We start from the raw sequence: 16,514 nt of genomic DNA, 5'->3' as shown, positions 1-16,514 counted from the left end.
CTCTCCTCTCTTTTCGCTCTCCTCTCTTTTCGCTCTCCTCTCTCCTCGCTCTCCTCGCTCTTTGCTCTCTTTTCTCCTCACTCTTTTCCCTCTTCTCGTTTTCCTCTCTTCTCGCTCTCCTCTCTTCTTGCTCTTCTCTCTCTGCCGGTAGGCAGCAGTGAGTATTCGAGACCAAGATCTCTCCTCACTCTCTTCTCGCTCTCCTCTCCTCTCGTCTCGCTCGCCTTTCTTTTCTCTTTTCATTCTTCTCTTGTCTCGTTCTTCTCTCGTCTCGTTCTTCTCTCGTCTCGTTCTTCTCTCGTCTCGCTCTCCTCTCGTCTCGCTCTCCTCTCGTCTCGCTCTCCTCTCGTCTCGCTCTCCTCTCGTCTCGCTCTCCTCTCGTCTCGCTCTCCTCTCGTCTCGCTCTCCTCTCGTCTCCCTCTCCTCTCGTCTCCCTCTCCTCTCGTCTCGCTCTCCTCTCGTCTCGCTCTCCTCTCGTCTCGCTCTCCTCTCGTCTCGCTCTCCTCTCGTCTCGCTCTCCTCTCGTCTCGCTCTCCTCTCGTCTCGCTCTCCTCTCGTCTCGCTCTCCTCTCGTCTCGCTCTCCTCTCGTCTCGCTCTCCTCTCGTCTCGCTCTCCTCTCGTCTCGCTCTCCTCTCGTCTCGCTCTCCTCTCGTCTCGCTCTCCTCTCGTCTCGCTCTCCTCTCGTCTCGCTCTCCTCTCTTTTCGCTTTCCTCTCTCCTCGCTCTCCGCTCTTTTCGCTTTCCTCTCTCCTCGCTCTCCGCTCTCCTCGCTCTCCTCTCTCCTCGCTCTCTTCGCTCTCCTCTCTCTTCGCTCTCCTCTCTCCTCGCTCTCCTCTCTCCTCGCTCTCCTCTCTCTTTGCTCTCTTCTCTCTCTCTTTTCTCCTCACTCTTTTCCCTCTTCTCGTTCTCCTCTCTTCTCGCTCTCCTCTCTTCTTGCTCTTCTCTCTCTGCCGGTAGGCAGCAGTGAGTATTCGAGACCAAGATCTCTCCTCACTCTCTTCTCGCTCTCCTCTCCTCTCGTCTCGCTCGCCTTTCTTTTCTCTTTTCATTCTTCTCTCGTCTCGCTCTCCTCTCGCTCTCCTCTCGTCTCGCTCTCCTCTCGTCTCGCTCTCGTCTCGCTCTCCTCTCGCCTCGCTCTCCTCTCGCCTCGCTCTCCTCTCGCCTCGCTCTCCTCTCGCCTCGCTCTCCTCTCGCTCTCCTCTCGTCTCGCTCTCCTCTCGTCTCGCTCTCCTCTCGTCTCGCTCTCCTCTCGTCTCGCTCTCCTCTCGTCTCGCTCTCCTCTCGTCTCGCTCTCCTCTCGTCTCGCTCTCCTCTCGTCTCGCTCTCCTCTCGTCTCGCTCTCCTCTCGTCTCGCTCTCCTCTCGTCTCGCTCTCCTCTCGTCTCGCTCTCCTCTCGTCTCGCTCTCTTTTCGCTCTCCTCTCTCTTTGCTCTCTTCTCTGCTCGCTCTCTTCTCGCTCTCCTCTCTCCTTGCTCTGTTCTCTGCTCGCTCTCTTCTCGCTCTCCTCCTTGCTCTCTTCTCTCCTCACTCTCTTCTCGTTCTCCTCTATTCTAGCTCTCCTCGCTCTCTTCTCGCTGTCTTCTCGCTCTCCTCTCTTCTTGCTCTCCTCTCTTCTTGCTCTCCTCTCTTCTCGCTCTCCTCTCTTCTCGCTCTCCTCTCTTCTCGCTCTCCTCTCTTCTCGCTCTCCTCTCTTCGCTCTTTCCTCGCTCTCTTCTCTCCTCGCTCTCTTCTCGCTCTCCTATCTCTTCGCTCTCTTCTCGCTCTCTTCTCGTCTCTCTCTCGTCTCGCTGTCCTCTCGTCTCGCTGTCCTCTTCTCGCTCTCCTAGCTCTCTTCTCGCTCTCCTCTCTCCTAGCTCTCTTCTCTGCTCGCTCTCTTCTCGCTCTCCTCTCTCCTCGCTCTCTTCTTGCTGTCTTCTCTTCTCGCTCTTCTTGCTCTCCTCTCTTCGCTCTCTCCTCGCTCTCTTCTCTCCTCGCTCTCTTCTCGCTCTCCTAGCTCTCTTCTCGCTCTCCTCTCTCTCTTCTCGCTCTCCTCTCTCTCTTCTCTGCTCTCCTCTCTCCTTGCTCCCTTTTTTCCTCACTCTATTCTCGCTCTCCTCTCTCCTCGCTCTCTTCTTGCTGTCTTCTCTTCTCGCTCTTCTCGCTCTCCTCTCTTCTCGCTCTCCTCTCTCCTCGCTCTCCTCTCACTCTCTCCTCGCTCTCCTCTCTTTTCTCTCCTCACTCTCTTCTCATCTCACTCTCTTCTCGCTCTCCTCTCTCTTCTCTCTCTCCTCTCTTCTCTTCTCTCTCCTCTCTTCTCTCTCTCCTCTCTCTCCTCTCTCCTCTCTCTCCTCTCTCCTCTCTCTCCTCTCTTCTCTCTCTCCTCTCTTCTCTCTCTCTCTCCTCTCTTCTCTCTCTCTCCTCTCTTCTCTCTCTCTCCTCTCTTCTCTCTCTCTCCTCTCTTCTCGCTCTCCTCTCTTCTCGCTCTCCTCTCTTCTCGCTCTCCTTTCTTTTCTCTTTTTGCTCTCCTCTCTCTCTTCTCGCTCTCCTCTCTTCTTTCTTTCTCTCTATCTTTACTCTCCTCTCTTCTCGCTCTCCTCTTTCTTGTGCTCTCCTATCTTCTCGCTCTCCTCTCTTCTCGCTTTCCTTTCTTCTCTCTTCTCGCTCTCCTCTCTTTTCGCTTTCCTCTCTCCTCGCTCTCCGCTTTCCTCTCTTCTCGCTTTCCTCTCTTCTCGCTTTCCTCTCTTCTCGCTTTCCTCTCTTCTCGCTCTCCTCTCTTCTCGCTCTCCTTTCTTTTCTCTTTTTGCTCTTCTCGCTCTCCTCTCTTCTTTCTTTCTCTCTATCTTTCCTCTCCTCTCTTCTCGCTCTCCTCTTTCTTGTGCTCTCCTATCTTCTCGCTTTCCTTTCTTCTCTCTTCTCGCTCTCCTCGCTCTCCTCGCTCTCCTCGCTCTCCTCGCTCTCCTCTCTCCTCGCTCTCCTCTCTCCTCGCTCTCCTCTCTCCTCGCTCTCCTCTCTCCTCGCTCTCCTCTCTCCTCGCTCTCCTCTCTCCTCGCTCTCCTCTCTCCTCGCTCTCCTCTCTCCTCGCTCTCCTCTCTCCTCGCTCTCCTCTCTCCTCGCTCTCCTCTCTCCTCGCTCTCCTCTCTCCTCGCTCTCCTCTCTTTGCTCTCTTCTCGCTCTCTTTTCTCCTCACTCTTTTCCCTCTTCTCGTTCTCCTCTCTTCTCGCTCTCCTCTCTTCTTGCTCTTCTCTCTCTGCCGGTAGGCAGCAGTGAGTATTCGAGACCAAGATCTCTCCTCACTCTCTTCTCGCTCTCCTCTCCTCTCCTCTCGTCTCGCTCTCCTTTCTTTTCTCTTTTCATTCTTCTCTTGTCTCGTTCTTCTCTCGTCTCGTTCTTCTCTCGTCTCGTTCTTCTCTCGTCTCGCTCTCCTCTCGTCTCGCTCTCCTCTCGTCTCGCTCTCCTCTCGTCTCGCTCTCCTCTCGTCTCGCTCTCCTCTCGTCTCGCTCTCCTCTCGTCTCGCTCTCCTCTCGTCTCGCTCTCCTCTCGTCTCGCTCTCCTCTCGTCTCGCTCTCCTCTCGTCTCGCTCTCCTCTCGCTCTCCTCCTTGCTCTCTTCTCTCCTCACTCTCTTCTCGTTCTCCTCTATTCTTGCTCTCCTTTCTCTCTTCTCGCTGTCTTCTCGCTCTCCTCTCTCTTCGCTCTCTTCTCCCTCTTCTCTTCTCGCTCTTCTCGCTCTCCTCTCTTCTCGCTCTCCTCTCTTCTCGCTCTCCTCTCTTCTCGCTCTCCTCTCTTCTCTCCTCGCTCTCTTCTCTCCTCGCTCTCTTCTCGCTCTTCTCTTCTCGCTCTTCTCGCTCTCCTCTCTTCTCGCTCTCCTCTCTTCGCTCTTTCCTCGCTCTCTTCTCTCCTCGCTCTCTTCTCTCCTCGCTCTCTTCTCTCCTCGCTCTCTTCTCTTCTCTCCTCGCTCTCTTCTCGCTCTCCTCGCTCTCTTCTCGCTCTCCTCTCTCTTCGCTCTCTTCTCGCTCTCTTCTCGTCTCTCTCTCGTCTCGCTGTCCTCTCGTCTCTCTGTCCTCTCTTCTCGCTCTCCTAGCTCTCTTCTCGCTCTCCTCTCTCCTAGCTCTCTTCTCTGCTCGCTCTCTTCTCACTCTCCTCTCTCCTTGCTCTCTTCTTTCCTCACTCTATTCTCGCTCTCCTCTCTCCTCGCTCTCTTCTTGCTGTCTTCTCTTCTCGCTCTTCTTGCTCTCCTCTCTTCTCGCTCTCCTCTCTTCGCTCTCTCCTCGCTCTCTTCTCTCCTCGCTCTCTTCTCTCCTCGCTCTCTTCTCTCCTCGCTCTCTTCTCGCTCTCCTAGCTCTCTTCTCGCTCTCCTAGCTCTCTTCTCGCTCTCCTAGCTCTCTTCTCGCTCTCCTAGCTCTCTTCTCACTCTCCTAGCTCTCTTCTCGCTCTCCTCTCTCCTAGCTCTCTTCTTTCATCGCTCTCTTCTTGCTGTCTTCTCTTCTCGCTCTTCTTGCTCTCTTCTTTCATCGCTCTCTTCTTGCTGTCTTCTCTTCTCGCTCTTCTTGCTCTCCTCTCTTCTCGCTCTCGCTCTCTCCTCGCTCTCTCCTCTCTTCTCGCTTTCCTCTCTTCTCGCTTTCTCTCTCCTCGCTCTCCTCTCTCCTCTATTTTCGCTTTCCTCTCTCCTCGATCTCCTTTCTTTTTGCTCTCCTCTCGCTCTCTTCTCTCGCCTCTCTCTTCTCGCTCTCCTCTCTTCCTGCTCTCCTTTCTTCTCCCTCTCTAATCACTTTCCTCTTTCTTCTCGCTCTCCTCTCTTCTCGCTCTCCTCTCTTCTCGCTCTCCTCTCTTCTCGCTCTCCTCTCTTCTCGCTCTCCTCTCTTCTCGCTCTCCTCTCTTCTCGCTCTCCTCTCTTCTCGCTCTCCTCTCTTCTCGCTCTCCTCTCTTCTCGCTCTCCTCGCTCTCTTCTCTCCTCTCGTCTCTCCTCTCGTCTCACTCTCTTCTCGCTCTCCTCTCGCTCTCTCCTTGCTCTCTTCTTTCCTCACTCTCTTCTCATTCCCCTCTATTCTCGCTCTCCTCTCTCCTCGCTGTCTTCTCTTCTCGCTCTTCTTGCTCTCCTCTCTTCTCGCTCTCCTCTCTTCTTGGTCTCTTCTCACTCTCTCCTCGCTCTCCTCTCTCTTTTCTCTCCTCACTCTCTTCTCATCTCACTCTCTTCTCGCTCTCCTCTCTCTTCTCTCTCTCCTCTCTTCTCTCTCTCTCCTCTCGTCTCTCTCTCTCCTCTCGTCTCTCTCTCTCCTCTCGTCTCTCTCTCTCCTCTCGTCTCTCTCTCTCCTCTCGTCTCTCTCTCTCCTCTCGTCTCTCTCTCTCCTCTCTTCTCTCTCTCTCCTCTCTTCTCTCTCTCTCCTCTCTTCTCTCTCTCTCCTCTCTTCTCGCTTTCTCTCTCCTCGCTCTCCTCTCTTCTCGCTCTCCTTTCTTTTCTCTTTTTGCTCTCCTCTCTCTCTTCTCGCTCTCCTCTCTTCTTTCTTTCTCTCTATCTTTGCTCTCCTCTCTTCTCGCTTTCCTTCCTTCTCTCTTCTCGCTCTCCTCTCTTTTCGCTTTCCTCTCTCCTCGCTCTCCTCTCTCCTCGCTCTCCTCTCTCCTCGCTCTCCTCTCTCCTCGCTCTCCTCTCTCCTCGCTCTCCTCTCTCCTCGCTCTCCTCTCTCCTCGCTCTCCTCTCTTCTCGCTTTCCTCTCTTCTCGCTTTCCTCTCTTCTCGCTTTCCTCTCTTCTCGCTTTCCTCTCTCCTCGCTTTCCTCTCTCCTCGCTTTCCTCTCTTCTCGCTTTCCTCTCTTATCGCTTTCCTCTCTTCTCGCTTTCCTCTCTTCTCGCTTTCCGCTCTCCTCTCTCCTCGCTCTCCTCTCTCCTCGCTCTCCTCTCTCCTCACTCTCCTCTCTCCTCGCTCTCCTCTCTCCTCGCTCTCCTCTCTCCTCGCTCTCTTCGCTTTCCTCTCTTCTCGCTTTCCTCTCTTCTCGCTTTCCTCTCTTCTCGCTCTCCTCTCTCCTCGCTCTCCTCTCTCCTCGCTCTCCTCTTTCCTCTTGCTCTTCTTGTTCTCCTCGCTTTTCCCTCTTCTCGCTCTCCTCTCGCTCTCCTCTTTTCTTTCTTTCTCTTTCTCTCCTCTCTTCTCGCTTTCCTCTCCTCGCTCCCCTCTCTTCTCGCTCTCCTATCTTCTCGCTCCCCTAGCTCTCCTCTCTTCTCGCTTTCCTTTCTTCTCTCTCTCCGCTCTCCTCTCTTTTCGCTTTCCTCTCTCTTCTCACTCTCCTCTTTTCTTTCTTTCTCTTCTCTCTTCTCGCTTTCCTCTCTTCTCCTCTCCTCAATCTCCTCTCTTCTTGCTCTCCCCTCTCTTCTCGCTCTCCTATCTTTTCGCTCTCCTCTCTCGTTGCTCTCATAGCTCTCCTCTCTTCTCTCTTTCCTTTCTTCTCTCTTCTCACTCTCCTCTCTTTTTGCTTTCCTCTCACCTCGATCTCCTCTTTCTTTTTGCTCTCCTTTCGCTCTTCTCTCTCGCCTCTCTCTTCTCGCTCCCCTCTCGCCTCGCTCTCCTCTTATCGTTCTCCTCTCTCCTCTCGCTCTCCTTTCGCTCTCCTCTCTTCTCGCTCTCCTCTTTTTTTTGCTCTACTCTCTTCTCGCTCTCCTCTCTCCTCAATCTCCTGTCTTCTTGCTGACCGCTCTTCTCTCTTTCCTCTCTCGCCTCGCTCTCCTCTTTCCTCTTGCTCTTCTCGCTCTCCTCACTATTCTCGCTCTCCTCTCTCTTCTCGCTCTCCTCTTTTCTTGCTCTCCTCTCTTCTCGCTCTTCCCTCTCTTCCCTCTCTTCTCGCTCTCCTCTCTCTTCTTGCTCTCCTCTCTTCTCACTCTCCTCTCCCTCTCCTCTCACTTTCCTCTCTTCTTGCTCTTCTCTCTCTTCTCGCTCTCCTCTCTCTCCTCTCTTTTCTCGCTCTCTCTTGTCCCCCATGTTTTCAGTCTGTTTTATTGCATTATTTTCGGCATGTTATGTCTTTTGCCCACCTGATCAGGGTTTATTGTGTGCAGCTCTAAACAGCGCCCGCTGTATGCGTGCTCTGCCACTTTATTATGTATCCAATACATGGAATGAGCAGCGCACATAACCACTATTGTTCTGCATCGATCGCACCCACTCACTGCCGGGTTATTCATTCCACAGGTTCTCAAAGGTCGGATGGGTTCTGGATCAAACAAGCATTTTTGCTCAAGTGGATGCCTTCATACAACGCTGCAGAGATCTCCTGGAGGTAGAGAAAATGTATATTATATGGACAGAAGGGAGCAGAGTCTCCTCCCTCTGCAGGGTGTTACAGATAGAAGGAGCTATGAGTCTCCTCCCTCTGCAGGGTGTTACAGATAGAAGGAGCTATGAGTCTCCTCCCTCTGCAGGGTGATACAGATAGGAGGAGCTATGAGTCTCCTCCCCCTGCAGGGTGATACAGATAGGAGGAGCTATGAGTCTCCTCCCCCTGCAGGGTGATACAGATAGGAGCTATGAGTCTCCTCCCCCTGCAGAGTGATACAGATAGGAGCTATGAGTCTCCTCCCCCTGCAGGGTGATACAGATAGGAGGAGCTATGAGTCTCCTTCCCCTGCAGGGTGATACAGATAGGAGGAGCTATGAGTCTCCTTCCCCTGCAGGGTGATACAGAGAGGAGGAGCTATGAGTCTCCTCCCCCTGCAGAGTGATACAGATAGGAGGAGCTATGAGTCTCCTCCCCCTGCAGGGTGATACAGATAGGAGGAGCTATGAGTCTCCTTCCCCTGCAGGGTGATACAGAGAGGAGGAGCTATGAGTCTCCTCCCCCTGCAGAGTGATACAGATAGGAGCTATGAGTCTCCTCCCCCTGCAGGGTGATACAGATAGAAGGAGATATGAGTCTCCTCCCCCTGCAGGGTGATACAGATAGGAGCTATGAGTCTCCTCCCCCTGCAGGGTGATACAGATAGGAGGATCTATGAGTCTCCTTCCTCTGCAGGGTGATACAGATAGGAGGAGCTATGAGACTCCTCCTCCTGCAGGGTGATACATATAGGAGGAGCTATGAGTCTCCTTCCCATGCAGGGTGATACAGATAGGAGGAGCTATGAGTCTCCTCCCCCTGCAGGGTGATACAAATAGGAGGAGCTATGAGTCTCCTCCCCCTGCAGGGTGATACAGATAGGAGGAGGTATGAGTCTCCTTCTCCTGCAGGGTGATACAGATAGGAGGAGCTATGAGTCTCCTCCCCCTGCAGGGTGATACAGATAGAAGGAGCTATGAGTCTCCTCCCCCTGCAGGGTGATACAAATAGGAGGAGCTATGAGTCTCCTCCCCCTGCAGGGCGATACAGATAGAAGAAGCTGAGTCTCCTCCCCCTGCAGGGTAGCACAGGCTGGGTGCAGGGTGGCACAGGCTGGGTGCAGGGTAGCAGAGGCCGGGTGCAGGGTGGCACAGGCCGGGTGCATTGTGGTACAGGCCGGGTGCAGGGTAGCACAGCAGAGCTGTGAGGGTCAGGCTGTAGGTCGCTGTGCCCGCTCACTCCTCCGCTGGCAGTGATCAGTGGCGCTGAGCTTCGGTGCCTCCTGCCTCAGTCCCTTTTATAAACCCCATTCATCTGTGCTGCGGGGAGCTGTCGTGGCCGCATTCGCTTGGCAGGTTGCTATGGCAACGCAGCGAGTGACAGACATGTGTGCCGGCTGCTCCTGTCCTGTGGTGGAGATGGAGTAACTCCTTCTCTTCCTGGTCTCGGTGACGGGAGTGAGGGGTTAAATACAACAGAACTCACAAATGTACCGTGCTGCGGAATATGTTGGCGCTATAGAAATAAAAAAATATTATTATTATTAACTGTTTGTGCTTTCCATATTTCTGGAGATCTGTGTCTCTACTGATGAATTGGCAGGGTGCTGCGTACCTCCTCTGTGCCATCTGCAGCGTTGCTGCGTACCTCCTCTGTGCCGTCTGCAGCGTTGCTGCGTACCTACTCTGTGCCGTCTGCAGCGTTGCTGCGTACCTCCTCTGTGCCGTCTGCAGCGGTGCTGCGTACCTCCTCTGTACCGTCTGCAGCGTTGCTGCGTACCTCCTTTGCGCCGTCTGCAGCGTTGCTGCGTACCTCCTCTGTGCCGTCTGCAGCGTTGCTGCGTACCTCCTCTGTGCCGTCTGCAGCGTTGCTGCGTACCTCCTCTGTGCCGTCTGCAGCGGTGCTGCGTACCTCCTCTGCACCGTCTGCAGCGTTGATGCGTACCTCCTCTGCGCCGTCTGCAGCGTTGCTGCTTACCTCCTCTGTGCCGTCTGTAGTGGTGCTGCGTACCTCCTCTGTGCCGTCTGCAGCGTTGCTGCGTACCTCGTCTGTGCTGCGTACCTCCTCTGTGCCGTCTGGAGCGTTGCTGCGTACCTCCTCTGTGCCGTCTGCAGCGGTACTGCGTACCTCATCTGTGCTGCGTACCTCCTCTGTTCCGTCTGCAGCGGTGCTGCGTACCTCCTCTGTGCCGTCTGCAGCGTTGCTGCGTACCTCCTGTGTGCCGTCTGCAGCGGCGCTGCGTACCTCCTCTGTGCTGCGTACGTCCTCTCTGCCGTCTGCTGCGGTGCTGCATACCTCTTCTGTGCCGTCTGCAGCGGTGCCACGTACCTCCTCTGTGCCGTCTGCAGCGGTGCTGCTTACCTCCTCTGTTCCGTCTGCATCGGTGCTGCATACCTCCTCTTTACCGTCTGTAGCAGTGCTGCGTACCTCCTCTGTGCCGTCTGTAGCAGTGCTGCGTACCTCCTCTGTGCCGTCTGCAGCGGTGCTGCGTACCTCCTCTATGCTATGTACCTCCTCTGTGCCGTCTGCAGCGATGCTGTGTACCTCCTCTGTACCGTCTGTAGCTGTGCTGCGTACCTCCTCTGTGCTGTCTGCAGCTGTGCTGCGTACCTCCTCTGTGCTGTGTACCTCCTCTGTGCCGTCTGCAGTGGTGCTGCGTACCTCGTCTGTGCTACGTACCTCCTCTGTGACGTCTGCAGCGGTTCTGCGTACCTCCTCTATGCTACGTACCTCCTCTGTGCCACCTGCAGCGGTGCTGCGTACCTCCTCTGTACCGTATGTAGCGGTGCTGCGTACCTCCTCTGTGCCGTCTGCAGCGGTGGTGCGTACCACCTCTGTGCCGTCTGCAGTGGTGCTGCGTACCTCGTCTGTGATGCGTACCACCTCTGTGCCGTCTGCAGTGGTGCTGCGTACCTCGTCTGTGATGCGTACCACCTCTGTGCCGTCTGCAGTGGTGCTGCGTACCTCGTCTATGCTACGTACCTCCTCTGTGCCGCCTGCAGCGATGCTGTGTACCTCCTCTGTGCCGTCTGTAGCGGTGCTGCGTACCTCCTCTGTGCCGTCTGCAGCGGTGCTGTGTACCTCCTCTGTACCGTCTGTAGCAGTGCTGCGTACCTTCTCTGTGCTGTCTTCAGCGGTGCTGCTTACCTCCTCTGTTCCGTCTGCATCGGTGCTGCGTACCTCCTCTGTGCCGTATGCAGCTGTGCTGCTTACCTCCTCTGTGCCGTCTTCAGCGGTGCTGCTTACCTCCTCTGTTCCGTCTGCATCGGTGCTGCGTACCTCCTCTGTGCCATCTGCAGCGGTGCTGCGTACCTCCTCTGGGCCGTCTGCAGTGGTGCTGCGTACCTCCTCTGTGCTGTGTACCTCCTCTGTGCCGTCTGCAGTGGTGCTGCGTACCTCGTCTGTGCTGTGTACCTCCTCTGTGCCGTCTGTAGCAGTGCTGCTTACCTCCTCTGTGCCGTCTGTAGCGGTGCTGCGTACCTCCTCTGTGCCGTCTGCAGTGGTGCGGTGTACCTCCTCTGTGCCGTCTGCAGTGGTGCTGCGTACCTCCTCTGTGCTGCGTATCTCCTCTGTGCCGTCTGCAGCGGTGCTGCGTGCCTCCTCTGTGCCGCCTGCAGTGTTGCTGTGTACCTCCTCTGTGCCGTCTGCAGCGGTGCTGCATACCTCCTCTGTGCCGTCTGCAGCGGTGCTGCATACCTCCTCTGTGCTGCGTACCTCCTCTGTGCTGCGTACCTCCTCTGTGCCGCCTGCAGTGTTGCTGCGTACCTCCTCTGTGCCGTCTGCAGCGGTGCTGCGTGCCTCCTCTGTGCCGTCTGCAGCGGTGCTGCGTACCTCCTTTGTGCCATCTCCAGCGGTGCTGCGTACCTCCTCTGTGCTGTCTGCAGCGGTGCTGCGTACCTCCTCTGTGCCGTCTGCAGCGGTGCTGCGTACCTCCTCTGTGCCGTCTGCAGCGGTGCTGCGTACCTCCTTTGTGCCATCTCCAGCGGTGCTGCGTACCTCCTCTGTGCGGTCGGGTGCTGTCCTGGTTCTTACTTACAGGTTGGCTCTGACCAGCGTTGTCTCTATCCCTGTGTGCCAGGTGTGTCTGTGCCAGCAGCAGTTTGGGCGCTGGGAGGAGGGGCAGCAGACCCCACTTCCTTGCTTTCCAGGGCAGAGTGGCCCCCAAATCACCCGCAACCTGCTGGAGATTGAGGAGACGTTTCATAAGAACTTAGCAATTCTGAAGTCAGTGAAGAAAACCATCCTGGACGTGAAGAACACGTCGTGGCATGATGACTACAACCGGTAAAGCCCTCGACAGCGTCCTGCTGCCAGCTCCCTCCTCAGGACCACCCTCACTTCTGTCACCCCCCACTCCATGGACTCATCACACTGCTCCTGATACACATGTACTTCCATGCTTCAGAAAAGTCTTCTCCACCAGTCCGCACCCGTCTTCTCCACCAGTCCGCACCCGTCTTCTCCACCAGTCCCCACCCGTCTTCTCCACCAGTCCTCACCCGTCTTCCCCACCAGTCCTCACCCGTCTTCTCCACCAGTCCTCACCCGTCTTCCCCACCAGTCCTCACCCGTCTTCCCCACCAGTCCTCACCCGTCTTCCCCACCAGTCCTCACCCGTCTTCCCCACCAGTCCTCACCCGTCTTCCCCACCAGTCCTCACCCGTCTTCCCCACCAGTCCTCACCCGTCTTCCCCACCAGTCCTCACCCGTCTTCCCCACCAGTCCTCACCCGTCCTCCCCACCAGTCCGCCCACCGTCTTCCCAACAAGTCCTCACCCGCTTTCTCCACCAGTCCACACACATCTCTTCGCCACCAGTCCTGACCAGTTGTCTGTTCTGTAGATTTAGAGCATCTGTGAAGGACCTGGAGGTAATGATACAGAATCTCATGACGACGGCCTTTGAGACGGTGCGTGGAGTGGAGCAGGGTGTGGAGCTGCTGGACGTTTTCCACCACTTGTCGGCCCGAGAGGTGAGTGTGTATATGTGTGTATATAGATAGATAGATAGATAGATATAGATATATACAGTTGAAAAAAGAAGTTTCCATCCACTATATAAAAAGACGCATATTCATGTTTTTTCTCAATATCTGACATGAAATCAGAATAAACCTTTCCCGTTTTAGGTCAATTAGGATTATACCATCATTTTTATTATTTGCCAAATGCCAGAATAATGAGAGAGAGAGAAGGTTTAAGGCATTTTTATTACTTACTGCGAAGTCAGAAGTTTACATACAGTTCATTATTATTTGGTACCATTGCCCTTACACTGAATGACTTGGTTGAAACGTTTGGGATCTCCTTCCACAAGCTTCTCACAATAGTTGGTGGAATTTGGGCCGATTCCTCCTGACAAAACTGGTGTCACTGATCCAGGTTTGTAGGTCACCTTGCTCGTAGCCTTTTCAGCTTTGCCCATAAATTTTCAATAGGATTGAGATCAGGGCTTTGTGATGGCCACTACAAAACATTGACTTTGTTATCCTTAAGCCACTTTACCATTTTGGCAGTATGCTTCGGGTCATTGTCCATTTGGAAGACCAATTTCTGCCCAAGCTTTAATTCCTGGTTGATGTCTTGAGATGTTGCTTCAGTATTGCCACATAATCTTCTTTTCTCATGATTCCATCTATTTTGTGAAGTGCACTAGTCCCTTCTGCAGCAAAACAACCCCACAACATGATGCTGCCTCCACCATGTTTCACAGTTGGGATGGTGTTCTTAGGCTTCCAAGCTTCTCCCTTTTTCCTCCAAGCGTAACAATGGTCATTATGCCAAAAAAGTTAAATTTTAGTTTCATCAGACCACAGGATATGTCTCCAAAAATTAAAGTCTTCGTTCCTGTGTGCATTTGCAAACATTAATCTGGCTTTTTTATGTTTCTTTTGGAGTAATGGCTTCTTCCTGGCAGAGTGGCCTTTCAGCCCATGTTGATAGAGTACTCGTTTCACTGTGGATATTGACACAATCTTACCAGCTTCCGCCATCATCTTCACAAGGTCTTTTGCTTTTGTCCTTGGGTTGATATGCACATGTCGGACCAAAGCACGTTCATCTCTGGGACACAGGACCTGTCTCCTTCCTGAGCGGTATGATGGTTGGACATTCCCATCTTGTTTGTACTTGTGTATAATTGTTTGTACAAATGAATGAGGCACCTTCAGGTATCTTGAAATTGTACCCAAGGATGAGCCAGACTTGTGCAAGTCCACAATTCTCTTCCTGATATCTTGTCTGATTTCTTCACACTTTCCCATGATGCTACACAAAGAAGCAGTGTGTTTCAGGTGTGCATTAAAATACACAGGTGTGTCTGTAATTAACTCAGATGTTGCCAAAAAAAAGAAGCTTCCAAACACATGACCTCATCATACGGGAAGTCCAGAATTGTTTAAAGGCATAGTAATCTTACTGTATGTAAACTTTTGACTTTGCAGTAAGTAATAAAAATGCCTTAAAACATTCTCTCTCTCTCATTATTCTGACATTTGGCAAATATTAAAAATGATGGTAAAATCCTAATTGACCTAAAACGGGAAAGGTTTATTCTGATTTCATGTCAGATATTGAGAAAAACCTGAATATGCGTCTTTTTATATAGTGTAAGTAAACTTCTGGTTTCAGCTGTATAGGTGTGTGTGGAGTCAGAGTTGTGACAAGTGAAGGGGTATGAAGTTTTGGTCGCACAGCCTTATGTCCGGGCCCATAAACCTTTTGCCCCAGCATTATGGCCGCCCATCTTCTCCACATGACATGGGCTTCTCTCCTTCTTCCAGGCCATAAAACGCACATTTGATAAAAAGACCGTTTACGTGTACGAGCTGTTCAAGAACGAACTGGATCTGGTGAACAAGGAGCTCGGGCAAAAGGTCCCGACAGTCGCCCCCCACATGTGCCGCTATGCCGGCCAGGCTCACTGGGCGCGGGCTCTGAAGAGGAGGATTGACCGGCCTATGGAGGTGAGCATTAGCCATTACTGCCATCATAGTCAGCTGGTGCTTGTAGTCCGCCTTTGGTAACAAGGTAAGTGTGGCACATGCACGCTCTCGGCTTGCTATACCCCCCCATTTAGTGACAACTTATGGGAACATTTGCTGGAGACAGACATGACAACGGCTGAGGACGATGGAGTGACGCGGAGGTGGTGTGGATGGGGCAATATAACATGTGTCACGCGTGTTGATAGATGCAGGTAGTGCGCTCACTGCTGTGTCAGATCCGGCACAGATGACAAGCGTGCAGCGCCGGGAGACGTCTCAATAACACCGCTGGGTTCCCCCTCCTGCTCGCTCGGTGGCGTGTAGGATTAGCATACGCTGCGTGTAAATGCGAATTGACAGTGACAGCGGCTTTCTCCTGAGCCCACAGCCTGTGATGTGTTCTCTGTGTAGCCCGCTTGTAGTACACGCTGCGCACGTTCCTGGTGGTCCGCCGCCGCCTCCTCTTTCATTCTATTACTTCCTGACGGTCCTGCGGAGAGGAGACCGGGGACGGCAAATCTATGCAAATAAAAGATTTAAGAAGAAAGGAAGATGGGACTGGGAAGCCAACAAAGGAAGGAGCGGGAGGGAAGGCATGATTACCATACGAGGGGGAGACGGATGGAAGATTTGGGTGGTGGAGGGTTTGGCAGGGACTCATGAAAGGTTTCTTAAAGGGACCTTCAGACTGTAGGGTCTGATAGAAATAAATGGCCATGACACCATTCTCAACAACACCACTGATCGGGAGTGGCGCTATTTCTGATAAAAAATGGCGTGCACGCGTTGATGGGGTCTCAGACGTTATAGGCATACCTATCAGTACTGGTATGTAAGGGAGCGGCGCAGAAGGTAGAGATGAAGGGGTATGGTAAGACGTCACTCCTGGTTCTTCTCGTCATAGAGCCTGGCCAATGCCCACTTCATGCCCCGCATTGGGGTGGGAGAGGAGAGCATTCAGGAGTACCAGCAGCTGGCACAGAAGCTGGACGAGCTGGTGAGGAAGATCTTCACTGAATGGTCCCAGTTGGCTGATAAGCAAGCAGCGAAGCGGCTGGATATCCCTCTCATGGTCCGCAGTCAGGAGAAGGTTGGCATGTTGGATGTCAACTTCGATAAGTAAGTGACCGGATGTTTTGGGGGAGATGGGTTCTCAGGGACGTCCTTTAATCTGTATTGTATGACGACAGGAACCTGCTGAAGATGTTTGTGGAGATTCACTACTGGGAGCGGCTGTTATTCGAGGTACCGCACTACGTGCTGGACATATATCAGAGGAAGGAAGACCTCAGGAACCTGCGGGAGAATGTCCTGCTGGTGGTGCGGGCCTATAACAGGTAGGATACTGCCTGTCTGTCTGGTACAAGCGCACAGTCCTTCTCAACTCATCCGTAATCACTGTCTGAATTGTCTCCAGGATTATAGCAGCACTTTCTCCAGAGGAACGGGGGCTGTTCAGAGAGAGAATCCGCTTCTTGGACAAAAAAATCCAACCTGGTCTGACCAAGTTACAATGGTCGTCCAAAGGAGCATCGAGCGCCTTCATCAATGATTGCCTGCTGCATGCCAGCAAGGTGAGAAAGTCTAATCGAGGTCAATGAAAGACAGAAGGTGAAGGAGCATATACTAGAGAGCACACCTAGTATAAGAGAGCAGTCAGAGGAGAGCACACCTAGTATAAGAGAGCAATCAGAGGAGAGTACACCTAGTATAAGAGAGCAGTCAGAGGAGAGCACACCTAGTACAAGAGAGCAATCAGAGGAGAGCACACCTAGTATAAGAGAGCAGTCAGAGGAGAGCACACCTAGTGCAAGAGAGCAATCAGAGGAGAGCACACCTAGTATAAGAGAGCTGTCAAAGGAGAGCACACCTAGTATAAGAGAGCAGTCAAATGAGAGCACACCTAGTATAAGAGAGCAATCAGAGGAGAGCACACCTAGTACAAGAGAGCAGTCAGAGGAGAGCACACCTAGTATAAGAGAGCAATCAGAGGAGAGCACACCTAGTATAAGAGAGCAATCAAAGGAGAGCACACCTAGTATAAGAGAACAGTCAAAGGAGAGCACACCTAGTATAAGAGAGCGGTCAGAGGAGAGCACACCTAGTATAAGAGAGCGGTCAGAGGAGAGCACACCTAGTATAAGAGAGCAATTAGAGGAGAGTACACCTAGTATAAGAGAGCAATCAGAGGAGAGCACACCTAGTATAAGAGAGCAGTCAAAGGAGAGCACACCTAGTATAAGAGAGCGGTCAGAG

At 53.2% G+C, this 16,514-nt stretch overlaps 1 protein-coding gene across 2 annotated transcripts in view; it reads left to right on the top strand.

Annotated features, from left to right (window-relative positions):
* DNAH2 (dynein axonemal heavy chain 2) overlaps nt 1-16,514 on the top strand; it is a 168,760-nt gene that overhangs the window by 36,686 nt on the left and 115,560 nt on the right. For both annotated transcript variants that reach the window (XM_073654473.1, XM_073654474.1), the window contains exons 10-16: nt 7,150-7,237; nt 11,352-11,557; nt 12,116-12,245; nt 14,055-14,237; nt 15,163-15,377; nt 15,449-15,595; nt 15,676-15,832. In XM_073654473.1, coding sequence (XP_073510574.1) covers nt 7,150-7,237; nt 11,352-11,557; nt 12,116-12,245; nt 14,055-14,237; nt 15,163-15,377; nt 15,449-15,595; nt 15,676-15,832 — 1,126 coding nt within the window. The remainder of the gene's footprint in view (nt 1-7,149; nt 7,238-11,351; nt 11,558-12,115; nt 12,246-14,054; nt 14,238-15,162; nt 15,378-15,448; nt 15,596-15,675; nt 15,833-16,514) is intronic.

The sequence above is a fragment of the Phyllobates terribilis genome, unplaced genomic scaffold (genome assembly GCF_046119375.1).
Source record: "Phyllobates terribilis strain yellow unplaced genomic scaffold, ASM4611937v1 Scaffold_11__3_contigs__length_659146591, whole genome shotgun sequence".
NCBI lineage: Eukaryota > Metazoa > Chordata > Amphibia > Anura > Dendrobatidae > Phyllobates > Phyllobates terribilis.
The sequence above is the reverse complement of the archived record's forward strand: the minus strand, read 5'-3'. Positions and strand labels throughout refer to the sequence as shown.